Source organism: Sinohyriopsis cumingii, chromosome 7 (genome assembly GCF_028554795.1).
Source record: "Sinohyriopsis cumingii isolate HCF-2022 chromosome 7, ASM2855479v2, whole genome shotgun sequence".
Lineage (NCBI taxonomy): Eukaryota > Metazoa > Mollusca > Bivalvia > Unionida > Unionidae > Sinohyriopsis > Sinohyriopsis cumingii.
The window spans coordinates 35,384,837-35,405,994 of NC_142967.1; the positions used below are offsets into that span (position 1 = coordinate 35,384,837).

At 34.9% G+C, this 21,158-nt stretch overlaps 1 protein-coding gene across 1 annotated transcript in view; it reads left to right on the forward strand.

Moving 5' to 3' along the window:
• Window positions 1-21,158, forward strand: part of LOC149795012 (DNA-directed RNA polymerase II subunit RPB2) — a 49,682-nt gene that overhangs the window by 6,079 nt on the left and 22,445 nt on the right. Inside the window, exons 2-13 of the mRNA XM_089964674.1 lie at window positions 1,385-1,611; window positions 1,903-2,015; window positions 5,421-5,677; window positions 9,084-9,205; window positions 11,187-11,351; window positions 11,954-12,150; window positions 13,279-13,398; window positions 13,823-14,153; window positions 14,584-14,723; window positions 16,572-16,683; window positions 17,114-17,268; window positions 18,273-18,471. Coding sequence (XP_089820800.1) covers window positions 1,385-1,611; window positions 1,903-2,015; window positions 5,421-5,677; window positions 9,084-9,205; window positions 11,187-11,351; window positions 11,954-12,150; window positions 13,279-13,398; window positions 13,823-14,153; window positions 14,584-14,723; window positions 16,572-16,683; window positions 17,114-17,268; window positions 18,273-18,471 — 2,138 coding nt within the window. The remainder of the gene's footprint in view (window positions 1-1,384; window positions 1,612-1,902; window positions 2,016-5,420; window positions 5,678-9,083; window positions 9,206-11,186; window positions 11,352-11,953; window positions 12,151-13,278; window positions 13,399-13,822; window positions 14,154-14,583; window positions 14,724-16,571; window positions 16,684-17,113; window positions 17,269-18,272; window positions 18,472-21,158) is intronic.

Genomic DNA, 21,158 nt, shown 5'->3' on the forward strand with positions numbered 1-21,158 from the left:
AGCTGTCCTTTAGTGTCGACTTCAATAATGCATGCACTATTCAGCAAAGAAAGCCAACTACAGTCTTCAATAAAAACAAAGAACCTTTCTTCAAAGGGCTCCAAACTTAAGTAAGAGCAATGGAATCTGATGGATTGTTTCATTTTCCAATGTGACTGGAACACATTTACTGTGCCGTGAATGTTTCGTTTTAAAAGGGACAGTTTTGAAAGGTTTGGGATATTTACTTTACACAACATCCATGCAAGAAGTGATCACATGAGAACAAGGTCTACTGCAAAAATAAGATCCATTTTAAGACTCTGGGTCCAATGTTATTTATAAAAAGCGTGTGTAAGAGTTATTCCCCCCACTTGAACATAGCTTCTTTTAAATTTGTTTATAAACAAATCCCATGCACAGAATATCATTATCACCATTATTATTATGTTGTCTTTATTATTTTATGTCCTAGTGGGATCTCAGAATTTTATTGTCGAAATCCTCTTTGATGGGGACAGGGACTCCACTCCAGGGAAACTTTTGTACCTACTATCATTTTCACTATTGAGTTTATGATAGCATAAATTACAAAATTATGAAACAAGGTAATGTAAAGTATTTTTTTTTTAAATCATTTATTCTCCAGTAATCTTTGGTACTTAAGAACATGCCTCCCCACCCCACCCATTTTCTCAGCATTTTGGTTCCTTGCTAATGTCTATAATGATAAATCTATGTAAAGGCATCTACCCAATACTATGCTGCCATCTCTTGCCAACCCAAAAATATTTCATGTGTCTCAACTTTTGTATTTTTTATTTTTTAATTGTAAATATATTCCACGCCCATTTAAAACCAGCTTGTGAACTAGTAAATGTGCGTCAAAAAGTAACCAAAATTCTGTTTTTGGCCCTGTTTAACTTCTGTTAGATCATGAATTTTCCAACAGCAACTTTCATATGGAAATTTAATTAACTGAATTTGTCTCTGAGAGAGTTAAAGATTATACTAGATTAGTTAAACTGTTTTAATTTCATCTCAAACATTAGATGCATATTGCTTGCTTCTTAAAATTAGGCATTTACTCTGATTTCAGTTTCACATTAAATCAGTGGCAGTTGTACTAGCTTGATAACCACAGCATCTACTTTGAATGACACACAATCATATTACCTAAATTCAGTCCTTTGCAAAATGTGACAAAAGTGGAACCCTACGAAGTGCTGTACGCTATAGATATAATTTCACTAGTACATAATGTATTGGAATCCATATCTGTAAGTGCCTTATAACGGTGATGACGATATAATGATGGGCAATGGAATACTGTATCAATAGTTATGTAGGAAGAACAGATTAGTTTTGACTCTTCACTGTACTGATTCTTAAAATTATATTGCAGAGATGTTTGAGGGGGAGGAAGATGGTGATGAACTCACTGCTGACCTCTGGCAGGAAGCTTGTTGGATAGTCATCAGTTCATATTTTGATGAAAAGGGTCTTGTACGTCAGCAGCTCGACTCTTTTGATGAATTTATCCAGATGTCAGTGCAGAGAATTGTAGAGGATGCTCCACAGATAGATCTGCAAGCAGAAGCACAGCACACATCTGGAACTATTGAAACTCCTGTAAGAATTCCAAACCAATTATGCATTATTTAATTATCTGTGTTTGTACTTCATTGGTTTAATCAATGTTGCATGCGTTTGTTTCTGCATCACATTTTTTTCTTTACACTAAGTACTAAAATAATTAGGCATTATTTCTATTCTGTAATCTTTGTTACTATTTCAGAATATATGAATTTGATTTTCTTCATATAATTCAGACTTGAAAACTGACAAAGCAACTGCTTATAATAATTTTTTTTTAAAATTAAAAGGTTACACAGTAAAATCAAAATTGTTCTTTCATTTCAGCCTCGTTACCTATTGAAATTTGAACAGATTTACCTGTCCAAACCAACCCATTGGGAGAAGGACGGAGCACCCAGCCCTATGATGCCAAATGAGGCTCGTCTCCGAAACCTGACGTAAGTTTTAGCCATTTGAACATGGGACCACATGACTGCAGATACTTTTAAATCTGCTGGTCAAAGAGTCCACGTGATAGTCTGTCATCCAGCACCCATCCATCCATTTGTTCATTAATGCTACTTCTCTGAAACTAATTTGGAGAATTACTGTCAGATGTTACACACACATTTATCCTAGGGTCTGGTTAGTCTTAAATGATGATGGTGACCCTTGAAGGTTTTCATTAAAAATATTTTTATTTAGATGGTTCAAAGTCAAAATGATGCCAGTCTGACAAATGGTGGCCAGCTTGAAAATCTTTGTCTTTTCATTACGCCTTCAGAACAATGGTCATATTGACATGGAGTTTTCACTAAAAGACTATTGGTACTCTTTGATGTCCCTAATGAAGACGTGTTAATCTGACAACTAACATGGTAACTATGGAAGGCATCATAAAAATATGTTTGCTGCTCCTCCTGAACATGTGGTCATATTGACATAAATTTATCACTAGAAAGATTTCTTATGAGATGTATATTGTCCTGAATAAAAATGGTGCATGGCAACCAAGAATGGCACACACATACTTCCCAGTATGGCCATGTTATCCATTACTCATATTGTTATGGGGGTTTTCACTTTTAAAAAATTCTGCAACATGTAGTTGGACCTATATTAAAATTAAGCTGATCTGTCCTCCAAGCAAAATGGCTATCTTGATAATGTTCCAATACTTGTTCAGAATGAATGGTTGTTTCCACATGGGCTTTTTAACTATAAAACTGCAACAGTATGTGATAGGTCCTGAAAAAAGAGCTTGCTGATCCGACCTGCTACTCCTTTTGAACGAATGCTGGCATTGACGTTGGGGTTTTATTGGTAATATCATGAAATGGTAGTGACAGTTTCATTGGGACAAGAACTGTAAACTGCTTTGAAAGGTCACATCTGAATAGAAATTTGTAAATATGTATCATAGATCAAGTGTTTCACCTGGAGCTCAGCAAGTTTTTTATCCTGTGGACCCCCCCCCCCTTCCACATGCATGCATTTTCACCAGGAAAGAATTGAAAAATTGCACCTTCAGTTTTTCTTCAATGGATAGCCATTCACATATATGTTTGTGCAAAAAATGACCAAGCTTGCTAAAGGTGATTTTATTTTAAAAAGATGGTAGTGAATATCCATTTTGAACAATGTATCTGGTAATGAAAATATTCAGGGCTTGTGTACTCAGTCAGGTGGCATGGTAAAATCTTTGGCAGCCACTAGTGTAACATATTTTTAAAGTCATTCTTATTGCAAGGGAGATAATTTGAATTAATGACAAAAGAGACTAAATGTATTCAGATACACGATTTATCATTTCTAATGTTTTATAAATATCAGTACATTTCCACCCTGCCACCAGTCAAAAGTCTTTGAACTTGCCGCCCAGCAATTGCATCATGTTACTTTGATGTTCTCTTATACTGGCAACATGTACAGCAAGGGGTCTTGCAGCCACTGAATTCTGTCATTGTAAATATAAGCACAGCTAATTGATCAACGCATTTTCCCACTAAGCAGGTGGCTGCAGCATGACTAAACGTATAAATTGTCTCCCTTGTTTACATCACAAATATAAGTATGACCTTATCTTGGATATATGATCTGTATGAAATCTCCATGAATATATAATAAGTATTAAGTCACTGTGGATATATATATATATATATATATGAAATCAACCGCTCTGGTTATAGTGTCAGCCTCAGATGCGAGAGGTCGTTGGTTCGATCCCTGGCCGAGTCATACCAAAGACTTACAAAAATGGTACTAACAGCTGCCTCGCTTGGCGCTCAGCATTAAGAAGTTAGTATTAGGACTGGTCGGCCTGGTGTCAGGATAATGCGACTGGGTGGGATATCATGCTACATGTCTGCGGCATGATGCCCCAGTGCTAGTCATCACTATAAACAGCCACATTGGAAAGGTCATAGCGATATGACTGAAAAATTGTTAAAGCTACGCTAAAAATCCAACTCAGACACACACACACTAGTTTTGTACCCTCAACAGTTACTAGACTTTGTGGATAGCTTAATCAGTAAGATTAATATAAAAGCCAACGTTTACAGGAAATGGGCTCAACCATGTTATGATAAAGTTTTGGGCTTCACACATCTGTCAAGTTCTTCTCTTTGATCACTACAACCGGACGTAATTTTCAAGATCATAACAGGATCAGCATAGGCTAAATATAGATTTTGTGCATTAACACACACACAGAAATCAGCCTTGACCTTGAACAAAACAGGGTACCAGACAAAGACCGAAAAATCAACTCGACAAAAGTTTAGTCTGCATAATTAAATCGCATAGTTAGCAACATCCAAATAAATCATTACCAAACAATAATATGTCATCACATAAATGGAGATGTATTATTTTAGACGAAAGTCGGTTATTCTACTCAACAACATCGAGTGAGGTGGGGAGGGGGACTTGATGAACAATTTTATGTTGAAAAGACAAATAAACGTCGTAACTGATAAGGATGCTATTCAGCAGTGGGAAAATGAAGCAAATGGAAAGTGAAATATGACGTACCAAGATTTAAATGATGTTTTTGAATGGTTTTGCATTGTGCATGACAATACTACCTGCTCGCATATCACACTTATGCCAGGGATAGGAATTATTAATATATATTCTTCCACCACTCATTCAAACAAAGGTTAGAGATAGATGCATCCATGTCATATCTGTGTTGTTTGTTTCTTTTAAATATTAGTTTTAAATTAAACCAAACTTATTATGCCACTGTATCTTAACAGTATTCAAGATAAATTCATCAATCTTTTATCCATAATGTCAATTTAATGGTAAAAGGCCATGAAAGTAAAGTGAAATACCTTTGAACTGTATCAATAGTTGCACCATACATTCTCACTGGATACTTTTAATAAACATTTTATCTTTTATCCATTACAGAATGGCTGCCTAGATTCCAAAATGTTGATGTTACCTTCTCAGAAAAATTGGGCAGATTGCATACAATTATAATTAGCACAGCAAATAGTCTCACAGTCTATAAACTTCAAATTTCTTATTGTTGGGACTTGAAAATATAGGGAATACATTTTAACATTATTAATAATAAATAATGTCTATAAACAAAATGGCAGGCTAGAAGAATATTGTTAAATATTAAAGTCAAAGAGACAAAGTCGGTCACCTATTCAAGTGGCAGACTGACTTTTGAATGGTTGAAGGTAAATGATGACATAGTAGTAAATTATTGCTAACAAAGAGCAGGAAGGTGAAAATTACTCTGTGATAAAAAAAATAAAACCCTCAGACAAATGTATTGTGCTGTAGTTTACAAACTTAGTGATGCAGAAGTAAGATGGCTGCCTGATAATGTCTTATTCCAGATACTCTGCTCCCCTCTATGTGGATATTACCAAGACAGTAATCAAGCCAGATGAAGACCCTGTAGAAACCCAGCATCAGAAAACCTTCATTGGCAAAATTCCTATCATGCTTCGTTCAACATACTGTCTGCTTAGTGGTCTGACAGACAGAGACTTGACTGAGTTGAATGAGTGTCCCCTGGACCCTGGTGGATACTTCATCATTAATGGGTCTGAAAAAGTCCTCATAGCCCAGGAGAAGATGGCAACCAACTCTGGTAATGTACATAGTTTGCCGTCCTCTTCCCATAGTGTGGCAGTTGTTTTCATCTTTTACCTGTTGTTTTTCAGGGTGAATAAATAAATTGTCCAGAAGCCTTGGACAAATTAAGATCAATCCTGATTATCCATGTTTGTCTAGAAGTTTAATTAATATCATTTGCGAAGAATAACCTTGCTTTTGTGGTTCCGTATCATTAAATAGTATACTGGCATATCATGAATAGACTAATACTGTCATATCATGAATAGACCAATAACAACATATAATGAATAGACCAATATTGGCATATCATGAATAGACTAATACTGACATCATCAAAAGACCAATACTAGCACATAATGAATAGACATATACTGGCATATCATGAATAGACCAATAACAACATATCGTGAATAGACCAATATTGGCATATCATGAATAGACTAATATTGACATCATCAAAAGACCAATACTAGCATATAATGAATAGACATATACTGGCATATCATGAATAGACTAATACTGGTATATCATAAATAGAACAACACAGGCTTCTTATGACTAGACTAATATTTGCATATCATGAATAAACTAATACTGGCATATCATAAATAGACTAATAACTGGTATATCATGAAAAGAACAATTCTGGTATATCATGAATAGACCAATACCAACATTGTGAATAGACCAAAGCTCTGGTGTGTCATGAATAGACCAATACTGGCATATAATGAATAGACCAATATTGGCATATCATGAATATACCAATATTGGAATGTCATGAATAGAACAATACAGGCATTTCATGAATAGACTAATACTGATATAATACGAATGGACCAATACTGGCATACCATGAATAGGCCACTGCTGGTATCCTACCAGTTATCAACAATTATACAATTTCACATATTCCATTAAGTGATTTTTTTTTAGTAAGTGCATTTATTTTTTGCACATTTTGGTACATTATTATTTTGATAGCGATATTTATGTCAAGATGTACCATTAATCATGAAATGATATTGCAACATGTATCAGTAAATTTCCACAAAAAGAATTCATCAGCTAGATTCCACATTAAATTGATATTATTCATGGATTAAATGCAGTTACTAAACGAGATATATACCCAGTTTCATTTGAAAATGCATATAGATTAAATAACTTTGATCCAGGTCCATTTTTTAAAAACAGATGCATCTTAGGTTAATGTTTGTCTTTGCTATCATTTTATTAATCTGTGCTTTTGAGAACTGGTTGCTGATGACAGGTTCTCGCAGGTCCTGAAATCCTGGAAAAGTTTTGGAATGGAAGACGTTGAAGATATAAAAATAAAGGGCCTTGAAAAGTCATGGAATTTCTGACTGGAGTTTTTTTTATAAAAATTATACGGCTAATTTCATTGAGTGCCAAGCACTGATTAAATACCATATTTTGGATGGGCCGATTAATTTTCCTGACAATGCAAGATATTGTGGTCAATGAATTTTATGAAATGGTCATGGAGTTTGTTTTTGTTAAATCTGCAGGAACCCTGTGATAACATTTTGCAGGATGAAGGCTATCCTCTGCCATGTTAATGCCCAGATACAGAGGTTGCAGCAGTTGGCACATTAGGTTTTTTTTGTTTGTCTCATCTAAAACAAAGAAGATACAGGGGTTTTACAAGCCAACAGCACCTGTTGGCACACTAGGTAATTTGTGACTTGAATCAAACAATGAAGATGTAGGGGTTGCTGCTGTGGGCACACCAGGCAATTTTTGGTCAGGCCAGCCTTAGTGTTAACTTGACAAAGCGATCTTGTTAACTTATGCTGCTGCTGCAACAGCAGCTACTATTGACCAGGTTGGCTTTAGCTTGACATGGCTATCTTGTCAACATTATTTGCTGCTGTTGCAACACCAGGTTACTGTTGGTCAAGTCTGCATTTGTGTTAGCCTGTCGTGGCAGTTTTGTTGATTTTATGTGCTGCTGTTGCTATTCCAGTTTAATTTTTGTCAGGCCTACCATGGTGTTATCTTGACATAGCAATCTAGTTGACACTGTGTGTTGTTTTGCAGCACCAGCTTACTTTTTCTCAAGCCAGCTTTGTGTTAGCTTGACATAGCAATCTCGTTGATGGTATGTGTTGTTTTGCAACACCAGCTTATTTTTTGTCAAGCCAGTTTTGTGTTAGCTTGACATAGCTGTCTTTTTGGCATCGATATCCATGTCCATCTATACATCAACACCAAAGGTTAACCTCAGTGTTAATGTTATCTCTTCTAATTTTCTAGCAAACTAAATGCCCTCATTATCAAACCTCTGGATTGGGTGTGACATGCAGAACATAGTCATCCTCTTCTTTTCATAAAAGTACATTGCATTCCATAGTGCTACTCTTAACCCTTTCATCGTTATGAACCGGTTTTCCGGTCATGGGGAAGTAAGTCTGTCAACCCTATGGACCGCTTTACCGGTCTGGGGCAGTGTTCTTCTTTACAGTCATAGTACCCGACTACATAAACTTCGGGATACCTCCAGTAACACCCTTCTAGTAATGTAGATATTATATTTGGATTATCTCGTGAGTTAAGCTTGAATACAACTAGAAATCTCAAGGAAAGAAGGCACTTTTTAAGCGTGTTTTGCGAATGGTGAATTTCTATTAAAAATGGCGGAGTTCGAAGTAAGATGAAAATGAAGTGTCAGATTATGAATCATCAAAATATTTAGCTGTTGTGACCCTAATACAGTTGATTGAAAATGAAAGAAAACACCTGGAGCAGCATTTGAATGTGCTTGTGGGTGACAGTGATGACGATGAAGAGGACTTTGAAGGTTTTGAACCAGAGGAAGTGTGCACTCCACATTTTTGTTCTGGACAAAACTTTAAGAACCAATGGGATTTATTTCAGTTTTCTATGAGAGCTGGACCAAACTGAGTGTTAGATGGCTCAAGAAAAGCTATAGAATGCTTTCAAATATTTGATTGAGATGAAGTTTTTGAAAATATTGTCCATGTAACAAAGTAAATAAAGAATTGCTTGTGCATTTTACCCAGTGTGTTACCTGTTTGCGCCTTTATTTTAACAGTTATAAAAGATATGCAAATGTTATTGAATTAGTCATACAATTTAACTTTTAACCTTTATTTTGATACCTAATCCAGCCAGATATCTTTAAAACTGGTAAAGGTATGTTATTTCAAAATCCACAAGTCATTTTGCTTTACAACTCCACAGTTACTTAGTGTTTACGGTTATATGCCTGCCAAGTTACTTAGTGATAAAAGGGTTAATATAGAGTTTGCAGTTAGTAGTTATGTCAGATTGTGCTTTATTAAAACCCTAAGGTGAAAACTGCTAAATAATGCCCATTCTCTCAAACTGTGCCAGATTTATTGTCTTGACCACTTTATTTTTTTCCATTTCAGTGTACGTTTTCCAGCAGAAGGACTCAAAGTATGCATTCAAGACTGAGATAAGATCCTGTCTGGAGCACTCTTCGAGACCTACGAGCACTCTCTGGGTTAACATGATGGCCAGGGGTGGACAGGTCAGTTTGATCAGGTGTCCAGTCTAGACTGGACAGTGTCAAAATAATCAGTCATGTACCCGATTATGTATTCAGCCTTTTTCCTGTGTTCTGCATTGTGTAGATCAGCCTTGGGCTTCTGGTTTAGCTACATTGGTTACAATCCCTTATGCTGGCAGATTTATATTTAACATATTGGTAAAGTATAAGCATTCTCTACATGCAAGCAGACTTCGCAGGATTTGATTTGCAAACGTGTTGATGACCTTTTTGCAAAAAAATTGCACAAATTAAAAAATTCCAAGCTATGCTATCTCAATGAAATTGTCTAAAAAGGCTTCTCCTTTTTTCACACAGTCCACTATCAACTAAAATGAAGCTTTGGAAAGAAATATAAGTAGCAGTAAAGTAAGTCGTACATCATGGCTTGCTTCAACCACAGTTATAGTTTCTTTGTCTGTCTTTCCCAGGATAGAGACCATGCAGAAAAAGTGGTGGCAGTTTTAGAATGATCACTTTATAGATATACATTTCTGATTCTCATTTGCATGCCATGAAATTTCTGCTTTGTAAAATGGATTCAGGTTGCTATTGAAACCTTTTGTACAAGCCAAACAACACATCAGTTTGTAATGACCAAATCATACTGGTTAACACTGGAGTGAAACACCTTACATATATTTAATTTTGTATAAAATTGGGAATCTCTTTGTCTTGTCTGCATTAGACCCAACTATTTTTCAAAGACAATCCATTAAAACATCTAATTTCACTGTGAATTACTAGTAAATGGGGAATAATTCTTTTTATTATATATGACAAGAGTGCAGATTATATCCTATAAACATTTGATTCTAATGAAGTAGTTTTTATCGTTTATTTACATACAATTACTTATGAATACTTAAGAATAAAATGCATATTTTTCCAGCTTAAAGAAACCACATGAGATATTGGCCCATCTAACATCCCTTTACAAAATATTGAGACATTGGCCCAATATCCCTGTGTTCTAGATTGAAAACTGCTCTGTTCTAACTGGTTACTGAAGGTTTACTGGCAGATTTCTGCAATGGAATTTACACATGGATGTTATGCAGTTCCTCATCATTTGAATAATTACATGGGTAATTGTGGGTCATTTTCACAATATGAATTGCACCTGTTCCCATTGCAGTACTTGCATTTGTTTTTAGGCAACTTCCGATAGGGGTAAGAAACCGCTGCTTACTTCTTCATTTTTGTCATATTTTCTTTAGAATTTGTACAGAAATTATGGACTGCATTTCTTAGTATTGATTTCAGGGTTTTTTTCTGCAGTTCTGTGTTGTGCCAGAATTTAATCAAATCCAATCTATCAGTGACCTGCTTGATACTGCTTTCTGGATCTAAATCCAAGTATCTGCATGGCACATTATTGTTATTTCAAGCCTGCATATTTGGAGTTGTGATGAAATGTGGATAAAAAAAATATGGATCAGTCTGAGTAAAAGTTTAGATCATCTTAATAAATGAAAAATTGTCTTGTGAATCATGACCTTGAATCAGCAGAACTGGTTGTAAGGGGAGGGGTCAGTTGTACTGGTAGCAGTCACTGCGATGTTTTAGAACATACTACAAAACTGTTTTGTCGAGACCAGCTGTTGGTGTTAGACAGCAAACCATGTCCAAGTGGCTAAAATTTAGTGTCAGTTGACAGACCATGAACATGTGTTTAAAATTACAGCCAGGGCTGTGGGAAACAACTGATAGTCTTCTTGCTGGGTAAATGAGTGCCAAAATAAAGCGTAATGCCTCCTTGTTACAAAGTGGGTTACAGGGTAGTGGTTGCATGTGACTAGTCTGAATAAAACTGGATTGGTTGTAATGCACTTATGTATTCATTGAACCTTTCTCTGACAGAAAGAATATGGTGAATATTTTCTTGTTTCTTTATTGTGTGATTCATGCTTTTATCATTGCCTGTAGCAGCTAAAAAGAGCTACCTTTTTTTGTCACCCAGGGAGCCAAGAAGAGTGCTATAGGACAGAGAATCATTGCCATCCTGCCTTACATCAAGCAAGAAATCCCTATCATAATTGTCTTCAGAGCCCTTGGTTTTGTGTCAGACCGAGATATTCTGGAGCATATTATCTATGACTTTGATGATCCTGAAATGATGGAAATGGTAAGTCTGGCTATCTTTTTTTTAATTTTTTTTAATATTTTTTTTTTTTCAGTTTTAGGGATTGTATGGAAGTTCTAGTTAAGATGTGAGTCCAGTTTGTGTAACCTGTAGACAGAAAGTAATAATTGCTTTTAATATAGCTAATATTGCTTCATAAATATAACATATTGGACTTAAAATTCAGATCAAATTTTGCAATTTAATTATTTGTAAACTGCGGAAGCATAATTGCAGTAAACCCACATTTTTTGAGCAAACTGGTTGATTTGGATTAAAACCAAGATGCTGATCTTAAATTTAACTTATGAAAAACTTTATAGTGACAAAATTTATAGAGTTTAGTACGCATGAAAGGTTTACCGTATCATTTGTTTGCATTCAGCTATGTATTGAAGGGTAATGTTAGTAATGGGGACATTTAGAAATACATGATGTTAACAAGATTGGCATGGTACAGTAGGGATTTTGCTTTCTATGGTCCCCTCACTTGTACCTTCCTTTCTGTAAACATGCTTTATAGTATTTTTAAAGTTCATTGTACACCGATAAATCGTGTGTAATAATTGTTATTTTTTCCATATATTTTGATTATTCTCTTTCAGGTCAAGCCTTCCCTGGATGAAGCTTTTGTGATTCAGGAACAAAATGTGGCTCTAAACTTTATAGGTGCCCGTGGTGCCCGGCCTGGTGTCACCAAGGAAAAACGTATCAAGTATGCAAGAGAAATTCTACAGAAAGAAATGTTACCACACGTTGGTGTCAGTGATTTCTGTGAAACAAAGAAGGCATATTTTCTTGGGTAGGTACAACAGCCGCTTCCCATAAAAAGATAGTGATCTTCTTTTCTTATATATTGATATCATAGATGAGCATTTTGTGAAATAATTTTACTATCTGGCGACTTTAATAGCCATCATACACTTTTGAGCTGGATAGCCCATGCGGTAGTGACCATTATCCAGTATACTTAGAAGGTAATACACCTGAACCTCATGGGCCTGTCATACAGTTGATAAATCATTAAGACAAATTGAGAAACGTTTCAGTACTTCTGCGAAACAAAATCAAATTAGGCACCTGATCATTTCAAAAATGTAGCAAATGCAATTTTCTAACATACTTAAGGGTGTTGCAGGTAATGCATTAACATAAACTTGTAATTCTTAAATGTGTCAAAACATGATTTAATGATGCCTGTAGGGATCATTTCAGTCAACAAGAAAAGGGCTTGAAGTCTGTGATATTGATCTGTTTGTGCTTATGGGCTTTTTGTTTCAGATATTGAGAACCTGCTAGTTTATGCAATATTTTAAGTCAGTTTTTAGAATCTTCAATTCAGAAACTGACTATAAGGCAGTTTTGGCTACTTATCTCCCCTTGCAATACCCTTAGTACCAGTGTGACTAGGCAGCCAACAGTGTAATTACTTTTCCTCGTTTTGCAGATGCAGAATCAAGTTTCTGTAAGAGTGAGCAAGAAATTATGGAGATCCAGTGCCTCTTGATTGAACTCTGATTTTTATTTTAGGTCAAAATGGAATAGATATGGAAAATCAATGGAATAAATTAAAAGAGCTGTATCAGATACGTAAAGAAATCAGATGATCTGATCATGGCCTGCCCAAAAATTTCTAATACATTGGCCAAAACATTCCCGGATAAAAGTTGTTTTTTTTTAGCATTTATGCAGAAAACAGTTTTTAGACGATTTAATTTCCTTGATGTTATTCAGAGTGAATTATCTGCATATTATCTTCTTAATGGAGCTTTATTATTTCTGCAGGAAACGATCCAATCAAAAATTTATCATCAAACTTTTTCAAGATGCAACAGAAATTAACAGACATTTTTCCAGCTATGTGTACATTGTAAATGAAAGATGAGTACAAATAGAACAAATTTATCAAGTACACATTATATGTGAACAGGTACATGGTGCACCGACTCTTGCTGGCAGCTCTTGGTCGGCGTGAGGTAGATGATAGAGATCACTATGGAAACAAAAGACTGGACCTGGCAGGACCTCTGCTTGCTTTCTTGTTTAGAGGGTATGATACTATTTCATTTAAGATCTCAGTAATATAAGGTTGTTAATAATATATTTTGTCAGTGATTGGGGGGGGGGGGTTGCAAAAAATGTACCACAACATTCAGGTAGGTGAAAATGGAGAAGTTTAAGATATTGTAGTCCTTGTATTTCTGCATGTCAAATTCAGATTACTTAAATATGGTATAATGATAAGGACATAATTTATTAAATTACAAGTTAGGTTTAGGGTTTTCTTTAATTCATAAGGAATATGAATATTGTCATGATAATTGGATAGTAGAAAATCAGTCATATCTTTCAGGGCAGGGTGGCTTGTAATTATTTCAATCTGAGCTAATCACGGTCTTATTGTCATTGGTTTGCAAGATTGGGTTTGTTGTATAAATTTTTTTTACATTAAGTGTCCTTCTTTTTATGCACAGAATGTTCAGAAACCTTATGAAGGAGGTACGAATGTATGCACAAAAGTTCATCGATCGAGGAAAGGATTTTAACTTGGAACTTGCAATTAAAACCAGAATCATTACAGACGGGCTAAAATATTCCTTGGCTACTGGCAACTGGGGTGATCAAAAGAAGGCCCATCAGGCCCGTGCAGGAGTTTCACAGGTATTGAATCGGTTGACATTCGCCTCAACCTTGTCACACCTGCGAAGATTGAACTCCCCAATTGGCCGAGACGGCAAGCTGGCTCGACCTCGTCAGTTACACAACACACTGTGGGGAATGATCTGCCCTGCCGAAACCCCAGAGGTAAAATTACATACAAGTAGAGAACTTTTCTAATGTTAAATTTAAAAATCTGATTTTGTCACTTAGAAAAATAAGATGTGCTTGTCAACATTTTTTAATGGAAAAAAAAATTAATAAGGATTCCATGCATCTGAGGAGACCAGAAAAGTTTCCAAAAGTCATTTTCCTGTCCATAGATTATTGGTGAAGATAGGATATATTAACTTTTATTGCTATTATTCAAACCATAGTTGTTTTTTTATTTTAAGTGAATGTGCCTAAATTAAACAATATTCACAGCTGCTTTTGTTTTCCATTTTACCACAAGTTTAGCAAAAAGTTATTGCAGGGACGAACATAATTTCTTGCTGAGAGATAAGTCTTGTTTAAAAAGAAACCCAGATTGCATATCCGATAGAAGGAAGTTCATTTAGATCTTTTCCATCAATAGGGAGGTGCAGTAGGATTGGTGAAGAACTTGGCACTGATGGCATACATTTCTGTCGGATCTCAGCCCTCTCCCATCTTGGAGTTCTTGGAAGAGTGGAGCATGGAAAACCTAGAGGAAGTGGCACCATCTGCCATCCAAGAGTAAGGACAATAATGGGATAGGAAAGCAGTATTTTATAACTAATTATTGAAAGATTTATTTTGCCACCATTCGAAGACTGAAAGAGGAGGACATCTTGTATTAGTTAGGCTTAGATTTGGTTTTCCATCTGTTCCTTTAAAAGTACTGCAAATTAAAAATTTAAAGACCCTGTCAGTAATAATCTGTATGCAAAGACATTTCCGTTTTTTTTAAATATAAAATAAAACTTGATTTGGACAGCACTTTTAATACATTTGTTTGCTATATCATACCAAGGTAATGGGAGCTAAGTGCCCTTCTCAAGTACAGCATAGCGGGTATCAAACCTGTAACCTTTGGATTGAAGTTCAACACTCCACAAGTTAAGCTACCATGGCTCCATGTTAAGATCTCTTTCCAATCCATGAATTAAGTACTGACAACAATGTTTATATTTGCAAAACCAATAACATTGGTACCCACAAATGTCAAACATGCTTATGGCAAAAAGTACTATTACAATGACTTCTTAATATTTTAACATGTGATAGAGAAATCTGTTGTTTTACCTTTTTTATTTTGACTTTTTGCATGCATATTTTTGGGATAACCTAAAAGAAATATATTGCACATGCCCATATTTTTCAAAAACATTTTATTGCACTGCAAAACTTATCTTCTAGAACTTCACACTCTAACGATTTTGATAAGAGTAACTGCTATTTAAACTATGGCTTGACCACTTAGCAGAGGGTGGGATCTGTCAGTTTGCTATTGCATAACAAATTCCAGCTGACTGCTAAACAGATCAGTTACCAGGTATGTCTGAATCGTTGCATAATTGGGTAATTGAACAGAAATTTGCCCATTCCTGTTCGGCAAGCAGAAAGAAGGTATTAACTAAAAACTTACCTAAGCATGTAGGGTACGTAGAAAGTTATTACTGCATACCCTGCAAAAAAAATCAGATCTTCATAACTTTTGATATATCACATCCAGTTCTTTTGTTGAAAATTGTACAATTTACTTAGAATTCTTGTTTGAATGACTGGAAAGTTTTTCAAAACAAGCAAACACCAGTTTTAACAACAGATATGCAATTATGAGTGTGCTCAGCATTCTCCATATTTCCAAGGGTTTGGTTCACATCATCAGTAAACGTTCTTACATTGTCCATTATTGTTTTGTACTGGAGAGTTTGCCTCTTTTGAAGACACAGACCAAAATTATCAGGAATGGTTTTTTTTTGAGGGGGATAGGGGAGAGGTTTTCATGAATGATTGTCTAATGTTGCAGACATAAATCAGTTTGTTATTGTCTATTTTTATTATTTTCACCACCTTTACACACTTGTTCACCAGAAAACCACTTAAATTTGTCAGCACCATGTAGCCAGTGCAGTGCTGACATGTCATTAATGCCCACTATTAACACTACTTGCAAAGTTTGGGCCAAGTGTTATGGCCATATAGTCATTATATTTGTAACAAGTAATTCTTTAAATTTTTATTTTTGTAAAGTTTCTTATTATTAAAGAGTGAGTTAAATGACGAGTCTAGAAATGGGGATAATTATGATTGTGGGGCATTTTTTTCCCCTCATATGAGTACTCAAACATGATGGACATCTTTGATGTCATTGTTTGAAGGATTAGATAGGGTGTAAATGCGGGTTTGTATTAAGTATCAATGTATTTATGTATTTCATTACAGGGCATGTAGCAGCATGTATAATTTGTATTAAGTATCAATGTGTTTATTATTTCGCTACAAAGCATGTAGCAGCATGTATAATTTGTATTAAGTATCAATGTGTTTATTATTTCGCTACAAAGCATATAGCAACATGCAGCACATATTTTCTTACAGTGCTACCAAGATTTTTGTGAATGGTTGTTGGGTTGGAATACACAGAGAACCAGAACAGCTAATGAATACACTTAGAAAACTGAGACGTGAAATGGACATCATTGTTTCTGAGGTAAGTAGAAAATAAATTGATATCTAAATTAACTAATGTTTTTATTTACCTTAATTTTGACTTTCTCTATAGGTTTGTCAAATAAAGTTCAGTTTAGCAGAATTCTCAAAATTTTCTGTGCATAAAATTAATATTTAATTAACTATAAATTTGCAACTTAAATCCAGAATTTTCTGAAAATAAAACATAAGCTTAAAATGTTTGATTTATGTGTTAGGTAAATTAAATTACACAAACAATGACAGGAACCAATGGTAAGACACTCATTAAAATTCTATGGTTCTTAGTTTCATCATGATCTTCATAATTGCAGGATGTCAGAATTTAGGGCTTTGAGTTAGAGATTGAGTTTTTGTGCTTAAAAAGGTTTAGAAGACGGAGGTCAGCTTCTTTAATCTGAACAAAATGTTGCCATTAAATATTCTTTCAGGTATCAATGATCCGAGATATCAGAGACCGTGAGATCCGAATTTACACTGATGCTGGACGAATCTGTCGTCCACTTCTGATTGTAGAAAATCAGAAACTTCTGCTGAAACAAAGCCACATTAAGCAGCTTAAACAGAGAGAGTACAATAATTACAGGTAAACTTTCTGCCTAAACAAAGCCATGTTAAACAACTTAACAGATAGAGTACAATAATTACAGGTAAACTTCTGCCTAAACAAAAAGCCATGTTAAACAGCTTAAACTACAAGAGTAAAATTACAGGTAAACTTCTGACTAAACAAGGACATGTTAAACAACTTAACAGATAGAGTACAGTAATTACAGGTAAACTACTGAAACAAAGCTATGTTAAACAGCTTAAACAGAGAGAATACAATAATTACAGGTAATGTTCTGCCTAAAGAAATTCGCATTAAACAGTATAATTATTACAGGTTAACCTCCAAAACAAAGCCTCATTAAACAACTTAAACAGAGAGAGTACAGTAACTGCAGGTAAACTTACGCTTAAACAAAGGAATGTTAAACAGCTTAAATATTTTTAAAGCTACATTAAAAATCCAAATCACACAAACACACTCATTCTTATTGGGAGTTCTTATTTTCTGATCCAATTTTATTCTGACTTGGAATATATGCTTACATCATAAATACCTTGGACAAGTTCAATAATGAACAAAATCCCACTTGGGATGTTTCTGATCCAATTTTGATCAAACTTGGAATACAGGCTTATCATGTGTTTGATTACAATTGACATCCATCATTAATGTTGGCATCGGAACAAGTAGTCATTGTTTCAGGAATATCTCACACACGTTGCAGCCCATATGGACACTCTTCCACAAATTGATATGCAATTAATATACTTACTGAACATGCTATACTAGACCGTTATTTGGGTAGTAAGACTAGCACTAAAACATAAATAACATGTGATGCGTCTTACATGTAGGACTAGGCAGATCCATGCAAGAGTGTTGTTTCCTTCCACTTGAAACTCCACATTGTATTAAAATCATAACCATCAGGGTCCTTAAATAATCTTTAGAAAACTTGTCATAAAAAAAGTCATGGAGTTAAAACATTTAGCCTTTAAAGCAATTGATCTTTTATTTAATCCCATATTGTCATTTAGCTGGCAGGACCTGGTGGCCAGTGGTGTAGTGGAGTACATTGACCCTCTAGAGGAGGAGACAATTATGCTGGCCATGACCCCAGATGACCTTCAGGAGAAAGAGGTGGCCTATTGCTCCACCTACACCCACTGTGAGATCCATCCGGCCATGATACTGGGAGTTTGTGCATCTATCATCCCATTCCCTGATCACAACCAGGTAAGTGACTTCTCACTCTAGATGACCAAAATCCAATCATCTCCATCAGATCCTGACCACAAAATTACCTGCATCAGCTTATTTGGGTCTGGACCTAATCATCACAAATGTAGAACAGAGAGTTCTAGCATGCTGAAGGTTTGTCAATAAAGCATGAATGGAAAAGAAATAAAGAACTAATGCAAATGGAATGTAGAATGAAGGCAAATGAAATAATACATGTAAACAGAATTAAATAGAAAAGCATTTCATGAACAGATTTTAAATCTGTTTCTTTCAAGCTGTCTCATCATTTCCAGTGAAAAGCCCTTTTTGCGTGATAATCCCGGATCCAGTTCTTGATAAACAGTGGTGGCTTTTCTACTTTTACAAGCCATGACCTAGTGCTTGTCAAAAGCACCATTGATATCACATGACCATAACCATTCATTATGATGGCTTAGTGGTTAGAGTGTCCACCTCAGATGTGGGAGGTCTTTGGTTCAAACCCTAGCCAAGTCATACCAAAGACTTATTAAAATGGTACTAACAGATGCCTTGCTAGGCACTCGGCATTAAGAGGTTAGTGTTAGGACTGGGTTGGACATGATGCTAAATGTCTGCATCATGATGCCCCAGTGCTAGGCATCACTAAACTGCCACACTGTAGTCATCATAGCAATATCACTGACAAAGTTTTAAAGCTATTAAAAATCCAAATCACACACACACACACCATTTATTATGGCTGTACAATTTATATGTGAAGAAAATAAGGCATAAATTAATTCTGCAGTTTTATTAAAGCACTATTTTAATAAGACAAGATGCAAAAGCAACTCACCTTTGAACACTTCTAAATGAAATACCTGTCCTGGAAACATGCATTTTTATTTCCTTCAAAACAGATTGTAAATAGATTTACAATTATTTGAAAGTAAGACCCAAAAATTAATACATTGCTGAAACTTTAGCAAAATCATTGAGCTGTGTAAATACAGACATAATTGACTTGTAAACAGTGCATGCTAAATAAATTCTGAATGAATTCCATGTACAAATGAAATGCAGTTACTTGTTTCTGGGTCAGTATATTTAAGTTGTACTTTGTATTTTGAATTTTAAAATTTTTTTTTTTAGTTTTTAGGGGATCTTGTGCCCCCCAAAGTTGTTGGTATTGTCAGATGCAGATGGCAGGTTAAAGTTTATGTTTATGGGCTTGTTGTGTGAGTCTATTAACATACATGTTTTTATCACCGTATGTATTTTTATTACTATCTAGGTGTTTATTACCTTCTGTGTTTTTTTTTATTACATCCAGGTGTTTATTACCATAAGCTTGGCTTTATTTAATACTTTTTTTACTTGATATTTCTGAATTTTGTTGGTGCAATTTATGGTGAAAATTTTAGGCTGAAGATTGTATTTAAAGTATGGTCAGTTTGATATAAGCAGGCTAAAGATTGTATTTAAAGTATAGTCTGTTTGATATAAGCAGGCCACAGATTGTGTTTGAAGTATGGTCTGTTTGATATAAGCAGGCCACAGATTGTATTTAAAGTATGGCTTGTTTGATATAAGCAGGCTAAAGATTGTATTTAAAGTATAGTCTGTTTGATATAAGCAGGCCACAGATTGTGTTTAAAATATGGTCTGTTTGATATAAGCAGGCTAACATTTGTATTTAAAGTATGATCTGTTTGATATAAGCAGGCCACAGGTTGTATTTAAAGTATGGTCTGTTTGATATAAGCAGGCCACAGATTGTATTTAAAGTATGGTCTGTTTGATATAAGCAGGCTAACATTTGTATTTAAAGTATGATCTGTTTGAAATAAGCAGGTTAAAGTTTGTTTTAAGGATTTCTTTGTGGCTTGTAGGAAGGAAATATGCATTTAAATTTCACATCCGTGTTAAATTGCCTGGTCTTTGCAGGCTTGTTAGCAATTTATTGGGAAACCATGTAGGAAGGAACTGTTCATTTCATTTTCACTTCTCTGGTAGATTGCATGTGGTTGACCTTATTTAATATTTTACTTTTGAATTGAGGGGAGATAATGAGGAGAGGTTTGAGGTTAAAGTTTGTGGTTTAAGTAGACAACAGTTTAAATACTGGTGCATTTTAATTTTAATTCTTTGTTAGCATTTTTGGCCTTGTTCAATACAGTTTTTATTTAAATTATAATTTATTGAGAAAAGTGTGAGAATACAGATTTTGTTTAATGTTTGATGTTTAAGGTCTAGCATTTGAAAACCCTATTTCTTGTTACCTTAATGACAACTTTTGATTGCCTTCAATGGACAGAGACCTTTTTTTTATATGATCCACAATAAACGTGAAATGGAAATTTAGTGATCTGCCTTCTCATCTGTTCATTTATCTGTCCTTCTTATCATTCCTTAGTTTTGCATTTCTTTAGTGGAATTTTTCAGGCAATCCCACTTATAGGGTCTTGCAGTTTGATGTTTGAATCCAACATGGGGAAAACTAAATTGTCATACTAATAGTAATGCACCTTGACTTAAATTTCATGCTTCAGTGACCTTGGGCATACAGTCAAGTGTGTCATAACAATTTTTAGTTTTCAGTCGAGACAAGCTTTGGTGCAAGCGGGGTTTCATAATGCTAAACCTTCATTAGAAAATTTTAAAAAAGTAATTCTTGAGATTTTTGTTTCTTTGTACAACTTGATGTGTCATATACCGTA